The following is an 18470-nucleotide window of genomic DNA, read 5'->3' on the forward strand; positions in this document are numbered from 1 at the left end:
TGAAGGACTGTGCATGGGGGGAGCTGTGATGGCCTGGAGCACGTGTGTGGGATGTCTTAACAGCAATGGCTGGAGGTCTGGGGCAGGGACTGTGGGGCTCAGAGACATGTGGGGCAGGGGGGTCCAGCAGCAATGGCTGGAGGGCAGGGGCTGTGGGGGTGTCTCAGCAGCAATGGCTGGAGGCCTGGGGCAGGAACTGTGGGGCTCAGAGACACGGCGGGGGGGTGGTGGTGGTCCAGCAGCAGTGGCTGGAGGGGTCCATGGGGCAGGGGGTCTCTCAACAATGGCTGGAGGCCTGGGGCAGAGGGTGCAGTGACCTGAGGGGCCATGGAGGAGGTGTCTGCAGGCATCTCTCTGACACTTGCTGGCCCCAGCCCTGCCCTCCCGCGGTGCAGCCGCATGCAGGGCTGGGAAGGGAGGGCCGCTGGGCCCACCAGCTCTGGCTGCGAGAGTTGCCCACACGAGGCAGCAAACCAACCACTGCCTGTCCCTGGAGCTGGGCGCGGAGTGTGGGACCAGGCTCCATTTGGCATAGGGATGGGTTTCTATGGCGAATCGCAGGCAGCTCCGCTGCAGGCTTGACTGAGCCTCCCAGCTGCCCTGGGAGTCCCCAGTGACAGGGAGTCATGGTCCCCCCCCCCCATCCCTGCTCCTGAGCAGGGCTCCCTGGAGGCCCTGTCCCCCGTGGCACACTCAGGGTTGCTTGGCTGTGATTTCCCTGCCGGGCTTGGGAGGGGGTGTGTGGGAGAGGCACTCTGCCGTGTCCTGCACTCCCAGCCCAGGAGGTGCCATACGGGGCAGTGGGGCGCACTGGCCTGGCCCTGTGCCCTAGATCATTCTGGGTGGGGGTCAGCGGCCCTGGGAGAAAGTTCCAGAGACTTGGCTAAACATTGGATTTTCCTTCTTTAAATCTCAGAGGCAGGATCCGTCTCTCAGTGCTGGAGCTCCAGGGCAGCACGGGAGTTAGGGTGGGTTCCAACGTCCTTCCTGCCCTTAGCTGTGGCACCCCCGGCCCAGGGCCTGCCTCTGGGCTCTCCCTGGACCCGGCCATGCTTTGTGCTATGGAGAGGGGTGGTGGTTGTCTCCAAGGGACCCTTGAATTACTCAGGGCAGCTCCTGGCGCTGCTGCTCCCAAGTAACCCTGCTCTGGTCTCCACAGGACACCGCAGGCCAGGAGAGGTACCGGACCATCACCACCGCCTACTACAGGGGAGCCATGGGCTTCATCCTGATGTACGACATCACCAACGAGGAGTCCTTCAATGCCGTGCAGGACTGGTGAGCAGGTGGCTCTGTGGGCACCAGGAAGGGAAAGTGACACCGAGCCTTGGCACTGCCATGCCAGCGTCTCATTAGCAGAGCCAATGAACCAGGGGAGGGGGCTGGGAGTGAGGGCAGGAGCCTCTCCAGCGTGCTGGGGGAGCTGTGCAGAGCCAGCTGGGACCCGGCAGCGTGGTCACTCAACAGGTGTCTAACTGTGCTTGTGCCAAGCCCCAGGCCCGAACACGCCAGCTGGACTGTGTCGCCGGGACCCCTCCCCCATGCCATGTCTCTGCATGCCCACGGACTGTGGTACCACTGGGAGCACTCCCTGCGCGTGGCAGCTCTGCGGACAGCACAGACTCTCTGCTGCCAGCTGGTCACCAGGTGCCCTCTGGGGCCTGCTCTGCTGCAGAGCCGTGCTCCTAAGGGGCTGCTGCCTTCTCAGAGCTTGCCAAGATGTTCGCCCACTTACAATCCTCCCCTGCCCTCTGCTAAGGAAATACCCTTGGCACCTGCACCCCTGCCTCCTCCTGGGGCTGCAGCTTGGACTCTGCACGGCTGCTGTTCGCCATCTCTCTGCTGCGGCCCCCACCCCATTTGAAGTGGGTGTTTCCTACCTCTGGGGAATTACATCTCTGCGGGGTGGGGCCGGGAGCCGGCCTGGCCTGCGATGCCCCCAGCTCCTGTTGCCCAGAGACAGGGCAAGGTTTGCTGCCTGGAGCTTCTCCCTTCCCTGTGCACTGCGGTTCCTGGCCTCTGCCCAGGTGTGAGGGGACAGGGGCTGCGTGGCTTGGTGCTTTCATGCCTGGCAGCTGTAATGCAGCCCACATGACTCGCCCCGCAGGGCAGTCCCCTGGCCTTGAGTTCTGTGCTGTCAGCAGCCTGGCTAATAACCTGCCCACGTGGCTGTGGCTGCGCCTGAGCCAAACTAAGTGCAGCCCTTGCAGAAATTCTGGGCCAGGAGCCTCCTCCCCCAGCCCACAACAGCGAGACGAGCTCAGAGCCCCCAGGAACACTTCTGAACCAGGCCAGGAGAGCGGCACCGAGCTGGGCGCCAGGGTGCCCCAAGCTAGACCTAGGATCTGGGCTGGAACGTGTCCTGTTGGCACTGAGCCTTGCTGGCTGTTTGGGCCACCCGCTCCCTCCCCAATGCAAGAACGAAACAGCCCCCGAGTGTGTTCAGAGAGGGGCCAGTCAGTCTAGCATGGCCTGGTTCCCACTTCCCCAGGCTCTGCTTTCGGCCCTGGATCACTGGGAATCTCAGAAATTCACCCTAATGCTCTGCCCCCCTCTTCCCCACCCCTTGCCCAGGCCTGCTGTGTAGCTGGAGAGTCCCACCTACGTGCACAGCTCCTGGCCTTTAACCAAGCCTGTGCTGGGCTGATCCTGCAAGCCCGTTCCGTGCAACTCGTGCTGCTGGTGGCAAGCTGGCTGGCTCTGGCCGCTGGCGACGGGGTACCGAGCTCTCCCCCTAGGAGGCTGGTTCCCGGGTGGGCAGTGACCGAAATCCTTTCCTACCCACTGGCACTTGGTGCCCAGGTGCAGAGAGCAGGTGAGTGTTTTCAGCACAGTTGAGCGCAGCCCCCCAGGCGTGTCTGCCAAGAAGCTGAAGCCCTGGACACCCCAGCTGGGCCTGCTAGGGCCAGCTGCAGAGCGGAGTGGGAGAGGAAGGGAACACAGCTTGCCCTGCTGCTGTCTATTCTGTACTAGCTGTGCTGTGCCCAGGCTGCTACCAGCACTGGAGTTGAGCTTTTCCATCTCGGCTGTCCCCATTCTCTGCTCCTGCTCTCTGGTGCACTGACCACCAATGCATCGTGCTACTGGTTCCTACAGTAATTTTCTCTCTCTGCCCCATATTTGCTACCTCTTTAGTCTCTTCCTGCTTTGCTGGTTTCTTCACATTCTCTGGCTGCAGCTGTGGTGGGTCTCTGTAGCTCTTGGACATGCCCTCTGGCAGTCCAGCTTTGATGGCTCCAGCTAAGAGGCTGAGGGGTGAAGGCCTCTTGCCGCTGGTCCAGAGAACCAGGCTCCAGTCTCTGGCTGGGATTTGGGACTCTTGGCCCAGAGTCTTTAAAGGTTATTGCTGTGCTCAGCTCTGCAATGCCTAATTGATTTAGGAGCCTACATTGCATTCACTGTCAGTGGGATTTGGGTTCCTAATGCCTAAAATGATTCAGGCACTTGCAGCACAGAGCACATTACCACTTTGGTGCCTTTAACAACCTGGGCCTTTGTCTATAACCAGCTGCCCACAGCCCTACTGTCTGAATATTGTGGTTATTTGTTCCCCTACTGCGGCTTTAAGGTCAACCCAGATCAAGACCTATTCCTGGGATAACGCACAGGTGTTGCTGGTGGGTAACAAGTGTGACATGGAGGACGAGCGAGTTGTGGCATCAGAGAGAGGGCGCCAGTTGGCAGAGCACCTGGGTAAGTACTGGTTACTGTGCAAGCACCCAGTCTAGGTAACGGGCTGACCCTGCAAGGTTCTGGCTGGCGACGCTCAAGCCCTGTTAGGACTTGGTCTTATGTGAGAGGGTTCCAGGCATTGCCAAGCTGTTGGAGCTTTGCGCTGCCTTGCACAAGAGCAACTCAGAAGCCAAGTTCTGGGCAAGGGAAGGTTCTTTGGCCAGTTGAGCAGCAGCATCTGCTGCCCCAAAAGGCATCTGGACTGAGAGATGGCAGTAATGGTGCCCTGCAGGTCTGGGAAGCATCTTTTAGAGGGCTGACAGGCATGGGGAAGATGGGTTGTGCTGCACTTGTATGGCAGGCACAGACCTGTAACCCTGCGAGGTGTGAGAGTGGGTGGGTGGTGTGGTTGTATGGTGGCACAGGAGCTGTAACCCTGAGAGGGGACCTGTCTGTCTTTCCTGTGGAGTAAGGTAATTACGACTCATTGCACTTGCCATAACTTTGTCACTATGTAGCAGCATGGCTTGTCTTCTAACAAACACTGGTGCTGTCTGGGCAATTACAGTTTTTCGATAACTGTTTCTATTATTATAACAACCCTCTAAACCCTGTGTTTACTGCTGTAAAGTGGTTGGAAAACCAGTTGGCCTGGGTGGATTTCTGAGCAGGTTAAACCCAGTTAGAACGTGGGGCGAATTTATGGATTTATAACTAAACCCTTTTCCCTGCAAAGCATCCCATTAAAATTTAACAGCCCAGAGGAGGAGCTGTAAAACCCTTTAAAAATCCAGAGACTTTCCATATTTATTGTGAGCATGACGAGAACTGGCTACAACCAGCAGGAGCCTGAGTGGCTTGGAGCGGCCCCGCCCGTGGACTCTGTTGCCTGACTGGAAGGGACCTGAGCAGTCAATGTTAAGTTTACAATAAGCAACTGGTAATAGTGTGCTGGCGTCTAGCCCCCATCTTTACATGGTCAGTCAATTAAAGAGGCTTGGGTATTTCCTAGGCTTTGTAAGGCGGGGTCCCTTGCACGTGGGTCACCACAGGGAGGCCTCTCTCCTGGCTGCGCAGAAAACACTCAGCTCTAGGGATGCTGAGCTCTGCTACTTGGTTCTAACCTGGCAGATCCCGGCCCCAGATCTCAGCTCTTGTGTCGGAGACCCTGAGCTTGTACAGGTGCCTTCCCCTGGCTGATGTAGTTAGCTTGAATCAGCAGCTCCCGCGATGGGAAGCAGGAGCCTGAGCTGAACATCCTGGGCCATTTAACAGAGCTGGGGTGACCTCACTGGCCAGTGATGGTCCCTGGCTGCTGACCCTGCCTGTGAAACCCCTGCCTGCTGCTGAGGTTGCCTTGTTGTTTTCCATGTACATTTGGGGCCATGTAAAAGTAATGACCTGGGATGGATTCATTTCCAGGGTCTTTCTTTAATTATCCCAGCTAAAAATCATTCCCAGGGCTTAGGAATGGTTTGGTAACTTGCACTGCAGGGCCCCTGTTGGTGAGCAAAGGCCCTGCCTTGCCCCAAGCCCCTCCCGGCTGCCAGTCTCACGCTCTCCCATCTCCCTTTGGCCAGGGTTTGAGTTCTTCGAAGCCAGCGCAAAGGACAATATCAACGTCAAGCAGACGTTCGAACGGCTTGTCGACATTATCTGCGAGAAGATGTCTGAGTCCCTCGACACGGCAGACCCAGCAGTGACTGGTGTGAAACCAGGGCCACAGCTGACTGACCAGCAAGCACCCCCCCACCAAGACTGTGCCTGTTAGAGACTGCAGTACGGCCCCCTCTGCCTGCTTCGGCCATGTCACCCCTCCAAGTAACCGGTGCCCTAGTTAACACTCAGTTGTGCTCCCACTTCAATGCCCCAGTCACTAGGTCTGGTGGGGTGGCCCATAGCGATGAGTTGTGTGTCTGCTCTCACCTCATAGGGTTTGAAAGGGCCCTGGCCACCCTCTCAGTCTGCAGGTTCCACGGGGCGTCACCCCTTCCTTTCTGCTCCCTCGTTTTTCCATCCTGGGATGGTAGGAGAAACTTTTTTGTTGTTTGCTTTTAACTAGTTCCTGATCGTGCCCCCTTATTTATATATGATTGTCTGTTGAGCTGGAAGTGGGGGGTTAATAGCAGAATCCTGCATTAACCAGCTGAGTCAGCTTGGCCAACGTGTTCATTAGCTTCCTTCCTGCCTAGGTGGATCCTTGCTGCTGGGTGGTGGGAGAAGCCCTGCTCAAGGGAGAGCAGCTTGAAGGACTAGAGTCCTCTTGGTGTAGCATCTCCTGATGCTCCTGAACAAACAGCCCTGCCCCCTGGACCCAGAGACCTGCTCCCTTAGCTGTAGTGCTACTGAAGGGGTGATGCGTTGGGGTTGCAGCTCAGCCAGCTGGGGGTGGATGTGGATTTTAACCTTGACAATTCAGTCACTTACTAAAGGATACGTCTAGATCCCAATGAGGCACTAGTGCAGGTGGGTTGTCATAGAGATTTGTTCCAGCCCTGTCTTTACACCTCCCCTTAGCTTGTTCTTCTTGTAAGCCCAGAGGCCTTGGCTGGCTGGAGAGCCGCTCTGCTGCTCTGTTCTCCCCCACCAAGGATGGCTAGTTCCTAAGTAAACTATTGTATAAATAGATGCTAATTAATGCTCCTGCTGTCTTCCTCCTTGTACATAAAAACAACCTTCCTGTAAATAGAAGTAGCAAGTGACCATTGTGTGACATGCTGTGTTGTGGTTGGGTAGATGTATTTATTTTATCAGTGTGGTATTAACCTGCTTGTGAATATCACTTTTAAATCTATTATTTAAAAACAAAGCTGAGTAAGGGCCAAGGCACTCCTGTACCAAACTAGCCCCAGGCTGGTGGCGGAGGAGCACTGGAAACCTCCTGCTAGAGGAAAAACTTTGATGGTTTGGCTCAAGCAAAGAAACAAGCCACCAAACTGCTGCCCCATTCCATGCTGGGTGTGGGATTGACACCCCACCTGCCCCTGGATGTTGCACTAGCAGCTGAAGGGGGCGAGTTTGCTACAGGCCTTGCTGTTCCTCGTCTGTTACTTTAGCAATGTGATGTTGTGGAGACTGTGAAGCAGTAGATAAAAAACTATCAATGCCCAAACGTGGTGCGTTGCTTCCCTTGATTTATTTTTCTTGGTGAACCCTCTTTACAGATACACACATCCAACCTCCTATTTTTGTGATGTTTACTTATATGGAAAAAACTACGCTGTACTGTACAAATGTCAAATGTGTCAAAGTACAATTTCCTAACGATCACTGTATTCAAGAGCTGTTGTGATGAAATAAATTAATTAATGCTGATCACAAGTCATTTGGGCTCATTTTCAGCAGGCCCAGTGGGTGAGTCCTTGATCAGAGGGGTTCAGGCACCACAGTGCCGCACTAGTTCCAGTCCTGGAACGCCCTGGCTCTGCGAGGCCTCACATGGGCTCGCACTCACCAGTCTGTGATGGAAGGGACCCCAGCTACTCCGTTGCTGTTTTCTCTTAAGCCTGGACTGGGGGCTCTTTCTACAAAGCTGGGTCTGACTGATCCAGGCTCCCCCCTTCAAGCCCGAGCTTAGATCAGTGTGTGCAGCCACTCAGCCTGGCTGCAAGGAAGACCAACCCCATAGCTCCAGCTTTAAGTGAGCAGCCCCCACTTCCTAGAGCATGAGCTTTAAATTCCCACACTGGAGTGCAGTTACTGTTTCTAGAGACAAGCTATGTCATTAAGGTCTCATAATTTTTTTTATAAGTGACAATTTGGCACATCACCATTTATAGCAAAATACAGTTTTCAGACACAGTGAGAATAAAGTAAGTTGGTTCCAAGACATGGGATTATTTTAAGGATCGTGGCTCACTTAGTGGCAAACAGTAATGTGCCGCACCTGCCCAACTTTCCCAGAAGTCAGTGGAGGAATAAGAAAGTCATGTTATGCATCCTGTTGGCATGTGAATCTTCATTTTAAAAAGTCACTCACTGGGTTTGTGGCTCGGAAGGTAAATGCTAACTCAGAGAGACCCGCTCATGTTTCTCTTCCACACCCACTGGCTGGGTCGGCCATAGGACAATGGCAGTGATTTGTTTCCAGGAAGCATTTTGTTCACTTGATCAGGCTATTTTTTCTGGGCTGCATGGGAGCCAGCTCCCTCTCCAAGGAATGAATCTGGAATTAGCACTTGATTGGCATCTCCCAGGGACAGATGGAACCAGAGCAGCAGTCCTTGCAAACAGATTGTCAGCTGCCAGTTTTCACCCCAGTGTGGTGATGCTGCATGCTGCTCTTCAGCTCAGCTTCGGCACTGAGTGGCTGCTTGTGCTACAGATGCAAGAGAAGAAAGTGACTAAACCCTGAGTCATTAAAGGTTTGCTGGAGCAGCAATGGCTCCAGTGCAAGGGGTTAGTGGCTGGGGTGCTTATGACCACCTGTATTGTGGAGGTTGTGTGTGAGTGAGTGTGTGGGCAGGCTGCTAGGGGCCGTGTGCTGGGAGCGAGGCTGAGCCCTGTGTTGGGGTGGGGCTTACCTGATTAGGGGTCCTAGATAAGGAGCTAGGCACTCAAGCAGCGGCACAGAGCTGCAGCGGCACAGGAGCCAGCAAACAGAGCTGCTAACAGGGGAGTTTCAGAGGGAGTTTCCAGGGGGAGCTTACAGGGGAGACCAAGGCAGAGAAACCAGGACATCAGACAAGGGACGGGGCAGGGGTCAGCCAGCAGCCCAGTGCTTGTCGGTGGCCTGCGGTGCGCTGTGAGGCGTGGATTGCCAGGCACAGAGTTGGAGGGGTATGACTGAGGCAGAGGCAGCTGGTAGAGACACACCGAGGATGACCAGATGCAGTACCTGGAGGGGGCACCTGAAAGGGGCTGTGTCTGCATGAAGTGCCACCTGATAGAGCTGCTGGAAGACAAGATGAGAGGACTGGAGATGCAGGCGGAAACTCTGGCTGAGTTTAGAAGGGGGTTTGAGCAGATGATGGAACACAGACATGATGAGGCACAGGGGATAAGCTCAGACAAGCAGATAGAAGCAGGACCACAGAACTCTGAGGAGGGGCTGCTGGGTGAGGAATGTGGACAGTGGAAGCATGTGACTAGGAGAACCTGGCAGAGGAAAAGACAGGCCAGCGATGGAGAAATAGAACTCAGGAACAGGTTTGCTGAGTTGGAGACTGAAGATGGAGCACAGCAGGCTACTGAAGGAGAGAGGGCCAGGAAAAAGAGACAAGCAGCTAGTCCTGCAGAAGGAGGGGAGGAGTCAATGCAGGCAACACCAAGTATGAGCCCTAGGATGATTGTAAGGGCAAATACAAATGGAGAGGACTTGCAGCCAGCTGGTGTGGGGGATAGACCAGAGAATCACACTGTCGCCAGGAAAAGGCAGGTCTACATGATTGGAGACTCTTTACTGAGAAGAATAGACAGGCCTGTAACTAGAGCTGATCGGGAGAACAGGAGGGTGTGCTGTCTGCCAGGGGCTAAGATACAGGATGTGGACCTGAGGCTGAATAGGATCCTAGCGGGAGCGGGAAAGAATCCGTTGACTGTCCTTCATGTGGGAACAAATGATACGGCTAGTTACTCGCTGGACTGTATCAAGGAGGACTATGCCAGACTGAGGAAGACACTCAAAGACATCGAGGCTCAGGTGATCTTCAGTGGGATTCTGCCAGTTCCTAGAGCGGGGCGACGAAGGAGTGACAAGATTATGGCAATCAACAGATGGCTCAGGGAGTGGTGTTACAAGGAGGGCTTTGGGATGTACGGTCACTGGGAAGCGTTTACAGATAGACGACTGTTTGCTCAGGATGGACTTCATCTGAGTAAGGAGGGAAATAGAATTCTAGGATGGAGGCTCGCCAACCTCATCAAGAGAGCTTTACACTAGGAAGTTGGGGGAGATGGTTGGGAGATCTCCACGCCGGAATATAACCTGGAGAGGGAAGTAAACAAAGTGAGCAGGGATACCCTTGCGGTCCAAATAATTGATCCAAGGAAAAATACTGGATTAGAAACCAGATTAACAGGTGAAGCTGGTGGTAGAAGGTCTGTGCACAACAGGGGAAAGCATGTCACTGACACCAAACATCAAAAATTAAAATGTCTCTACAGTAATGCAAGGAGCCTAGGTAACAAGATGGAGGAACTGGAGCTACTGGTGCAGGAACTGACACCAGATATTATAGGGATAACAGAAAGCTGGTGGAATAGTACTCATGACTGGAGCACGGGTATTGAAGGCTATGTGCTGTTTAGAAAAGACAGGAAGAAAGGCAAACGTGGTGGAGTAGCCTTGTACATCAATGATGACATTAACTGTAATGACATAAGAAGCAATGGAATGGATAAGACAGAGTCTGTCTGGGCAAAAATCACGCTGGGTAAAAAAGCAACTAGAGCTTCCCCTGAGATAGTGCTTGGGGTGTGCTATAGACCGCCGGGATCTGATTTGGATATGGATAGAGACCTCTTTAATGTCTTTAATGAAGTAAACACAAAGGGGAAATGGGTGATTATGGGAGACTTCAACTTCCTGGATATAGACTGGAGGACGAGTGCTTGCCAGAATAATAGGGGTCAGATTTTTCTGGATGTGATAGCGGATGGATTTCTTCATCAAGTACTTGAAGTACCTACAAGAGGGGATGCCATTTTAGATTTGGTTTTGGTGAGCAGTGAGGACCTCGTGGAAGAAATGGTGGTAGGGGACAACCTTGGTTCGAGTGATCATGAGCTGATTCAGTTCAAACCACATGGAAGGATAAACGAATGTAGATCTGGGATTAGGGTTTTCAACTTCTCGAGGGCTAATTTTACAGAGTTAAGGACATTAGTTAGGGAAGTGGATTGGACAGAGGAACTTGTGGATTTAAATGCAGAGGAGGCCTGGAATTACTTTAAGTTGCAGCTGCGGAAATTGTCGGAAGCCTGCATCCCAAGAAAGGGGAAAAGAACCATGGGCAGGAGTTGTAGGCCAAGCTGGATGAGCAAGCAACTCAGAGAGGGGATTAGGAGAAAGCAGAAAGCTTACAGGGAGTGGAAGAAAGGCGGGATTAGCAAGGGAAGCTACCTTGCTGACGTCAGAACATGTAGGGATACAGTGAGGAAGGCTAAAAGCCGCATTGAACGGGACCTTGCAAAGGGAATCAAAACCAATAGTAAAAGGTTCTACAGCCACAGAAATAAGAAGAAAACAAAGAAAGAAGAAGTGGGGCCGCTATATACTGACGATGGAATGGAGGTTAAGGATAACCTAGGCATGGCCCAATATCTACATAAGTACTTTGCCTCATGCATGCCTCATCACATGCATCTGAGGAACTGGGTATTCACCCACGAAAGCTCATGCTCCAAAACATCTTTTAGTCTATAAGGTGCCACAGGATTCTTTGCTGCTTTTACAGATCCAGACTAACACGGCTACCCTCTGATACTTTGCCTCAGTTTTTAATAAGACTAGTGAGGAGTTTAGCAATGATGGAGGGATGATAAACGGGAATGTAGATATGGAGGTGGATATTACCGCAACTGAGGTAGAGGCCAAACTTGAACAGCTTGATGGGACAAAATCAGAGGGCCCGGACAATCTCCATCCAAGGATATTAAAGGAACTGGCGTGTGAAATTGCAAGCCCGTTAGCGAGAATTTTTAAGCAATCGATAAACTCGGGGGTTGTGCCGTACGACTGGAGAATTGCTAACGTAGTTCCTATTTTTATGAAAGGGAATAAAAGTGATCCGGGTAATTATAGGCCTGTTAGCTTGACGTCTGTAGTATGTAAGGTCTTGGAAAAAATTTTAAGGGAGAAAGTAGTTAAGGACATAGAGGTCAATGGTAATTGGGACGAATTGCAACATGGATTTACTAAAGGTAGGTCATGCCAAACCAATTTGATCTCCTTCTTTGAGAAGGTGACAGATTACTTAGATAAAGGAAATGCGGTAGATATAATTTACCTACATTTCAGTAAGGCTTTTGACACGGTTCCACATGGGGAACTGTTTGTTTGTTAAATTGGAAAAGATGGGGATGAATATGAAAGTTGTAAGGTGGATAAGGAACTGGTTAAAGGGGAGACTCCAGCGGGTCCTATTGAAGGGTGAACTGTCAGGCTGGAAGGAGGTTACTAGTGGAGTCCCTCAGGGATCGGTTTTGGGACCGATCTTATTTAACCTTTTTATTACTGACCTTGGCACAAAGAGCGGGAATGTGCTAATAAAGTTTGCGGATGACACGAAGCTGGGGGGTATTGCTAACACGGAGAAGGACAGCGATACTATTCAGGAAGATCTGGACCACCTTGTAAACTGGAGTAATTGTAATAGGATGAAATACAATAGTGAAAAGTGCAAGGTCATGCACTTAGGGATTAATAATAAGAAATTTAGATATACGTTGGGGACGCATCAGTTGGAAGTGACGGAGGAGGAGAAGGACCTTGGGGTATTGGTTGATAGCAGGATGACTATGAGCCGCCAATGTGATACGGCTGTTAAAAAAGCAAATGCAATTTTAGGATGCATCAGGCGACGTATTTCCAGCAAGGATAAGGAGGTGTTAGTACCGTTATATAAGGCGCTGGTGAGACCCCATCTGGAATATTGTGTGCAGTTCTGGTGTCCCATGTTCAAGAAGGATGATTTCAAACTGGAACAGGTCCAGAGACGGGCTACTAGGATGATCCGAGGAATGGAAAACCTGCCTTATGAAAGGAGACTCAAAGAGCTTGGCTTGTTTCGCCTGGCCAAGAGAAGGCTGCGGGGGGACATGCTTGCTCTATATAAATATATCAAGGGGGTTAACGTTAGGGAGGGATAGGAATTATTTAAGTTTAGTACTAATGTAGGCACAAGGACGAATGGGTACAAACTGGATATTAGGAAGTTTAGACTTGAAATTAGACAAAGGTTTCTAACCATTAGGGGAGTGAAGTTCTGGAACAGCCTTCCGAGGGAAGTAGTGGGGGCAAAAGACTTACTTATCTGGCTTTAAGACTAAGCTTGATAAGTATATGGAGGGGATGTTATGATAGGATAGTTTAATTTGGACAATTGCTCTTGGATTATCACCAGATAAGTCTGCTCAGTGGTCTGCGGGGAGATGTTGGGTTGGATGGGATGGGAACTGAGTTACTGCAGAGAATTCCTTCTTGGGTGCTGGCTGGTGAGTCTTGCCCACATGCTCAGGGTTTAGCTAATCAGCATATTTGGGGTCGGGAAGGAATTTTCCTCCAGGGCAGATTGGCAGGGGCCCTGGAGGTTTTTCGCCTTCCCCTGCAGCGTGGGGCATGGGTCGCTTGCTGGTGGATTCTCTGCAGCTTGAGGTCTTCAAACCAATTTTGAGGATTTCAATAACTCGGTCCTGGGTTAGGGGTTGTTATAAAAGTGGACGGGTAGGGTTCTGTGGCCTGCCTTGTGCAGGAGGTCAGACTAGATGATCATATTGGTCCCTTCTGACCTATGAGTCTATGAGTCTACCTACCCTGTGTTTGAGGTAGGCAAGGTATGTGTCCCAGCCCAAGGTCACCACGTTCACATAAATCACCCGATACTTGGGAGGAAGGAACAGGAAGTTAATCACCTGAGCTGCTGGCCAGACACACCAATCTGCCTGGGAAAGAGAATCAAGTATTAAGAAAGGAGAGAAGGAGGGAGGGGAGGGCTTTTCAGGGATTTGGAGCAGCCTTACCTTGTAAAATTCCCAGAACTTCTCTCTCAGCTCCTCCCAGCTTTCCTCCAGTGTCTGCCCCTCCAGCGATCCCATCCCTGTACAAAGCACAATTGGCTTCAGGTGAGTAAGTAAGCAAGCCTGGCCTCCTGCTTTACAACCAGACCTTTGATCTTGCCCCCTCATGGGCATCTGGGAAGCTGTAGCAGCACCTTGGAGGCAGTAATTCAAGGAGCCAGCAAGTGTGATCTTTAGTCTCAGCAGGCCTGAGACTTTGCTGGCCCAGGTTTCCCGGCTCTATGGGGAGCTTAGTAAGGCAGGGAGAAAAGGTATTGGCTGTGCTTCCATTTAGCATGGCAGCCACTAACCCATGCTTGCTGTGAGCTCCGTTTGTCAGGCCAGAACAGGCCTCCCAAGTGCTGTGCACACCCCAGCTACAGGGAAAACAGGAAGAGAGTTCACTCTGAGTCAGTGCACGTGCAGCTGCTGAATGCACATGTTGGAACAGAGCCTGGGCACTGCACCCATGCCCTGGGGGAGGACACGAAACCTCCCGCTGCCCAGCCAAGGCAGGGAAATAACCTCAGGGGTAAGGAGCAGGCCTGCCCTCCCACATCCAATCAATCACAGACCCTTCTCAATGCTTCCCTGACTGACAAGTGTTGGCACTGGCCACCGTCAGCAGACAGGACACTGGGCTGGATGGACCTTTTGGTCTGACCCCATATGGCCTTTCTTATGTTCTTGTGAGTGTTGGAGAAGGCAGACATTTGAACAGTGTGTTAGTAACATTTACATGAGAAAGTGATATGAAATTTTTTACCCAGAAAATACCAGATTCCCAAGGCAGACATTTGAACAGTGTGTTAGTAACATTTACATGAGAAAGTGATATGAAATTTTTTACCCAGAAAATACCAGATTCCCAAGGCCGGAGATGCTATGATCTGGTCAATGAAGACTTTCTTCAGGACAATTTTAATTCCTTTTAATCCACTTGCAGGAAATGCTCTGTCTAACCAGAGATACCAGTAATGCATTAACGGGCCCATGCTGCAGCCAATAGCAAACATCCGAGCTGCAACAAAATGCCACCTTATTAATAAATGCAAAGGCCCAGCACAATGTCATCATGCATTATTGACACAGCTCTGGAAGCATATCTGTCCCTTTACAAAAGGTGCATGTGCCCTGCCTCAGACAAGGACATGGATATGGATATGTGCACAGGTACAGAGATGATGGCAGATCTCAGTCTAGAATATTCTGAATGCTGCTTTGACTCCCTGCAAAAAAGGCCCTAAAAGCAGAATGGTTAAAACAGCAGCAGTTCCCCAAAGGTTGGATGTTGCTGGGAAGATTGGCCCTAACAGCTGGCAGACAGACACAGCACGCAGAAGGAAGGCTGACCTAATGAGCACTGGGCAGGGACTGGGGAGAGCTGAGTATGATCCCTAGATCTACCACTAACTTGTGAGTGACGCATGGGAACTCACCTCATTCTCTCTGGCCCTCAGTGCCCATCTTCCTTTTCTGTCTGGTTCTGACCTCTTCAGGGCAGACGTTCTCGCTTGCTATGTGTGTGCAGCTTTACCCAGCAGTGGAGCCCCTTTGCTACCACAATACACATAATAAATAACAGAGTAGACCCCCCGTGCTGTTTCCAGCCCCCTACTCCCACCCAATGCTGCCAGCAATACAGGCCAAACAGCAGGAGAAATCACAGGCTGGGCACAGCCAGGCATGAAGCTCCCCTCATTCCATTTAAATGGGTCAGAGGCACCGGGGGGTCCTTTTCAGAGGCAGGGGGAGACACTGGAGCGCTGTGAATGGGACATGCCCAACCCTCCTCCATTACAAGAGCTGGCTGTCAAGCAAGCACACAGCAGACACACCTGTGCGGCCCAGCTCCCGCTTCCGCTCCGGGTCCTTCCTCATTTCCCATGTCTGCTGGAGGGTGTCGCCAGTTGCCAGGAGAGCCCCACAGCTCACAGTATTTGTAACTAGAAGGAACCGGCCTCTGAAAAAAGGCTTCCAGTAGCCTGAGAAGCCAACAAACAGCTGTCTGCCACGGGCAAGCATCGTTTGCTCAGCAACGAATCCACGTCAGCCAGGTTGCCATCCAAGCACCAGCCGTGCCTGAGCCAAAGAGAAACAAAACGTGCAGGTTGGGGGCACCAGGGGCAGCACGCCAAGCTGCTGCTGGTGCACTTGGCGCTCAAGCACTGGCCACTCACTCCTCCTGCCCCCCCCTCACCCACTCCCTGCACCCAGCTCCAGCCATATCCCAAGGGGCGGGGGGGGGGGGGGGAGGGTGTCTTCCCATGACCTGCCGGGCCCACAGACCCACCCCCATCCCGCGTCATAGCCCAGAGCACCAGCCTGCAGGGCCACACGTGCCTTAGGTTCCCCCCGCCCCCTTCAGCCCAAGGTTTGCGTCTCCCCTTCGCGGTGACGCTGTGTCCGCCACAGCCCCATGGCCCCCTGCCCCCACAAGTGTCCCTCCCCCCACAGCCCCATGGCCCCCCACCCCCCCCGCAGCCCCATGGCCCCCTGCCCCCACAAGTGTCCCATCCCCCCAGCCCCATGGCCCCCTGCCCCCACAAGTGTCCCATCCCCCCAGCCCCATGGCCCCCTGCCCCCACAAGTGTCCCATCCCCCCAGCCCCATGGCCCCCTGCCCCCACAAGTGTCCCATCCCCCCACCCCCCCCGCAGCCCCATGGCCCCCTGCCCCCACAAGTGTCCCATCCCCCCACTCCCCCGCAGCCCCATGGCCCCCTGCCCCCACAAGTGTCCCATCCCCCCACCCCCCCCGCAGCCCCATGGCCCCCTGCCCCCACAAGTGTCCCATCCCGCCACCCCCCCCGCAGCCCCATGGCCCCCTGCCCCCACAAGTGTCCCATCCCGCCACCCCCCCCGCAGCCCCATGGCCCCCCCCGCCCCCACAAGTGTCCCTCCCCCCACCCCCCCCGCAGCCCCATGGCCCCCCCCGCCCCCACAAGTGTCCCTCCCCCCACCCCCCCCGCAGCCCCATGGCCCCCTGCCCCCACAAGTGTCCCATCCCGCCACCCCCCCCGCAGCCCCATGGCCCCCTGCCCCCACAAGTGTCCCATCCCGCCACCCCCCCCGCAGCCCCATGGCCCCCCCCGCCCCCACAAGTGTCCCTCCCCCCACCCCCCCCGCAGCCCCATGGCCCCCTGCCCCCACAAGTGTCCCATCCACCCACCCCCACAGTCCCATACCCCTCCCTGCCCACAGCCCCATGGCCCCCCCCCGGTGTATGAAATGTCTCCATCAGCAACAGGTGCGAGGTGCAGCCGGTCCGGTCCGGTCCGGTCCGGTCCGGGGGGGGGGGGGCGCAAAGCCCCGGGGCCGCAGCTGTCGCCCGACCCAGCCCGAGCCCCGCCCCCCGGCCTGACCTGAGCCCGCAAGGTCCCGTCGCCTGGCTCGGCGCCCTTCAGCCTCTGCCCGGCCCGGCCCGGCCCGCACTTCCGCCTCCGGACACGTGAGTGGGCCCCGGTCTGAGTCACGTGACGGAGCTGCCCCTTCACCTTCCGGGGAAGTGGGCCCATGACAGCGACCGAGGCGGAAGTGCCCTGTGCCGGCAGCGGCCATGACAGCGACCGAGGCGGAAGTGCCCTGTGCCGGGGAGGCCATGGGAGCTAGCGAGGCGGAAGTGCCCTTGCCGGCAGCCATGACAGCTACCGAGGCGGAAGTGCCCTGTGCCGGCAGCGGCCATGACAGCGACCGAGGCGGAAGTGCCCTGTGCCGGGGAGGCCATGGCAGCTAGCGAGGCGGAAGTGCCCTTGCCGGCAGCCATGACAGCTACCGAGGCGGAAGTGCCCTGTGCCGGCAGCGGCCATGACAGCGACCGAGGCGGAAGTGCCCTGTGCCGGGGAGGCCATGGCAGCTAGCGAGGCGGAAGTGCCCTTGCCGGCAGCCATGACAGCTACCGAGGCGGAAGTGCCCTGTGCCGGCAGCGGCCATGACAGCGACCGAGGCGGAAGTGCCCTGTGCCGGGGAGGCCATGGCAGCTAGCGAGGCGGAAGTGCCCTGTGCCGGGGAGGACATGGCCGCTACTTGCGGAAGTTGTTTCTGGCGCGGCTGCCTCGTGCCTTCTCCCTCAACGGCTTCGTGCGCGGGGAGGGGCCGATAAAGCGCCCCCGGCCCTCACGTCGGCTTCCGTACCGCGCGCCCCGGCCGAGCAGCGCCGAGCACGGGCGGCACAGCTGGGCTCTGTGCCCCCCCCCCAGCTTCTGCCCCCTCCACCCGAGGCTCTGTGCCCCTCGCTGCCACCAGCGTCTAACCCCCAGAGGGGCTCTGTACCCCCCCGCTTCTGCCCCCTCCACCCGAGGCTCTGTGCCCCTCGCTGCCACCAGCGTCTGACCCCCAGAGGGGCTCTGTGCCCCCCCTGCTTCTGCCCCCTCCATCCGAGGCTCTGTGCCCCTCGCTGCCACCGGCGTCTAACCCCCAGAGGGGCTCTGTGCCCCCCCCCGCTTCTGCCCCCTCCACCCGAGGCTCTGTGCCCCTCGCTGCCACCAGCATCTAACCCCCAGAGGGGCTCTGTGCCCCCCCCCGCTTCTGCCCCCTCCACCCGAGGCTCTGTGCCCCTCGCTGCCACCAGCATCTAACCCCCAGAGGGGCTCTGTGCCCCCCCCCGCTTCTGCCCCCTCCACCCGAGGCTCTGTGCCCCTCGCTGCCACCGGCGTCTAACCCCCAGAGGGGCTCTGTGCCCCCCCTGCTTCTGCCCCCTCCACCCGAGGCTCTGTGCCCCCCCTGCTTCTGCCCCCTCCATCCAAGGCTCTGTGCCCCTCGCTGCCACCAGCGTCTAACCCCCAGAGGGGCTCTGTGCCCCCCCCCCGCTTCTGCCCCCTCCACCCGAGGCTCTGTGCCCCTCGCTGCCACCGGCGTCTAACCCCCAGAGGGGCTCTGTGCCCCCCCTGCTTCTGCCCCCTCCACCCGAGGCTCTGTGCCCCCCCTGCTTCTGCCCCCTCCATCCAAGGCTCTGTGCCCCTCACTGCCACCAGCGTCTGACCCCCAGAGGGGCTCTGTGCCCCCCCCGCTTCTGCCCCCTCCACCCGAGGCTCTGTGCCCCTCGCTGCCACCGGCGTCTAACTCCCAGAGGGGCTCTGTACCC

The 18470-nt window shown here is 55.4% G+C and overlaps 2 protein-coding genes across 2 annotated transcripts in view; one reads left to right on the top strand and one right to left on the bottom strand.

Moving 5' to 3' along the window:
• RAB3A (RAB3A, member RAS oncogene family) overlaps window positions 1-6987 on the top strand; it is a 19176-nt gene extending 12189 nt beyond the window's left edge. Inside the window, exons 3-5 of the mRNA XM_050934311.1 lie at window positions 1160-1278; window positions 3569-3693; window positions 5253-6987. Of these exons, the coding sequence (XP_050790268.1) occupies window positions 1160-1278; window positions 3569-3693; window positions 5253-5443 (435 nt within the window). The 3' untranslated portion in view covers window positions 5444-6987. The remainder of the gene's footprint in view (window positions 1-1159; window positions 1279-3568; window positions 3694-5252) is intronic.
• MPV17L2 (MPV17 mitochondrial inner membrane protein like 2) lies at window positions 6794-16905 on the bottom strand. Its single transcript, XM_050934315.1, is given in 8 exon segments — window positions 6794-7990; window positions 13147-13275; window positions 13354-13430; window positions 14240-14410; window positions 15228-15374; window positions 16753-16811; window positions 16813-16848; window positions 16850-16905. Coding segments are annotated over 8 exon segments (756 nt in total). The 3' UTR covers window positions 6794-7909.
• Window positions 16906-18470: the final 1565 nt, after the last annotated feature.

This window comes from Gopherus flavomarginatus, chromosome 24, assembly GCF_025201925.1.
Source record: "Gopherus flavomarginatus isolate rGopFla2 chromosome 24, rGopFla2.mat.asm, whole genome shotgun sequence".
NCBI classification, from domain to species: domain Eukaryota; kingdom Metazoa; phylum Chordata; order Testudines; family Testudinidae; genus Gopherus; species Gopherus flavomarginatus.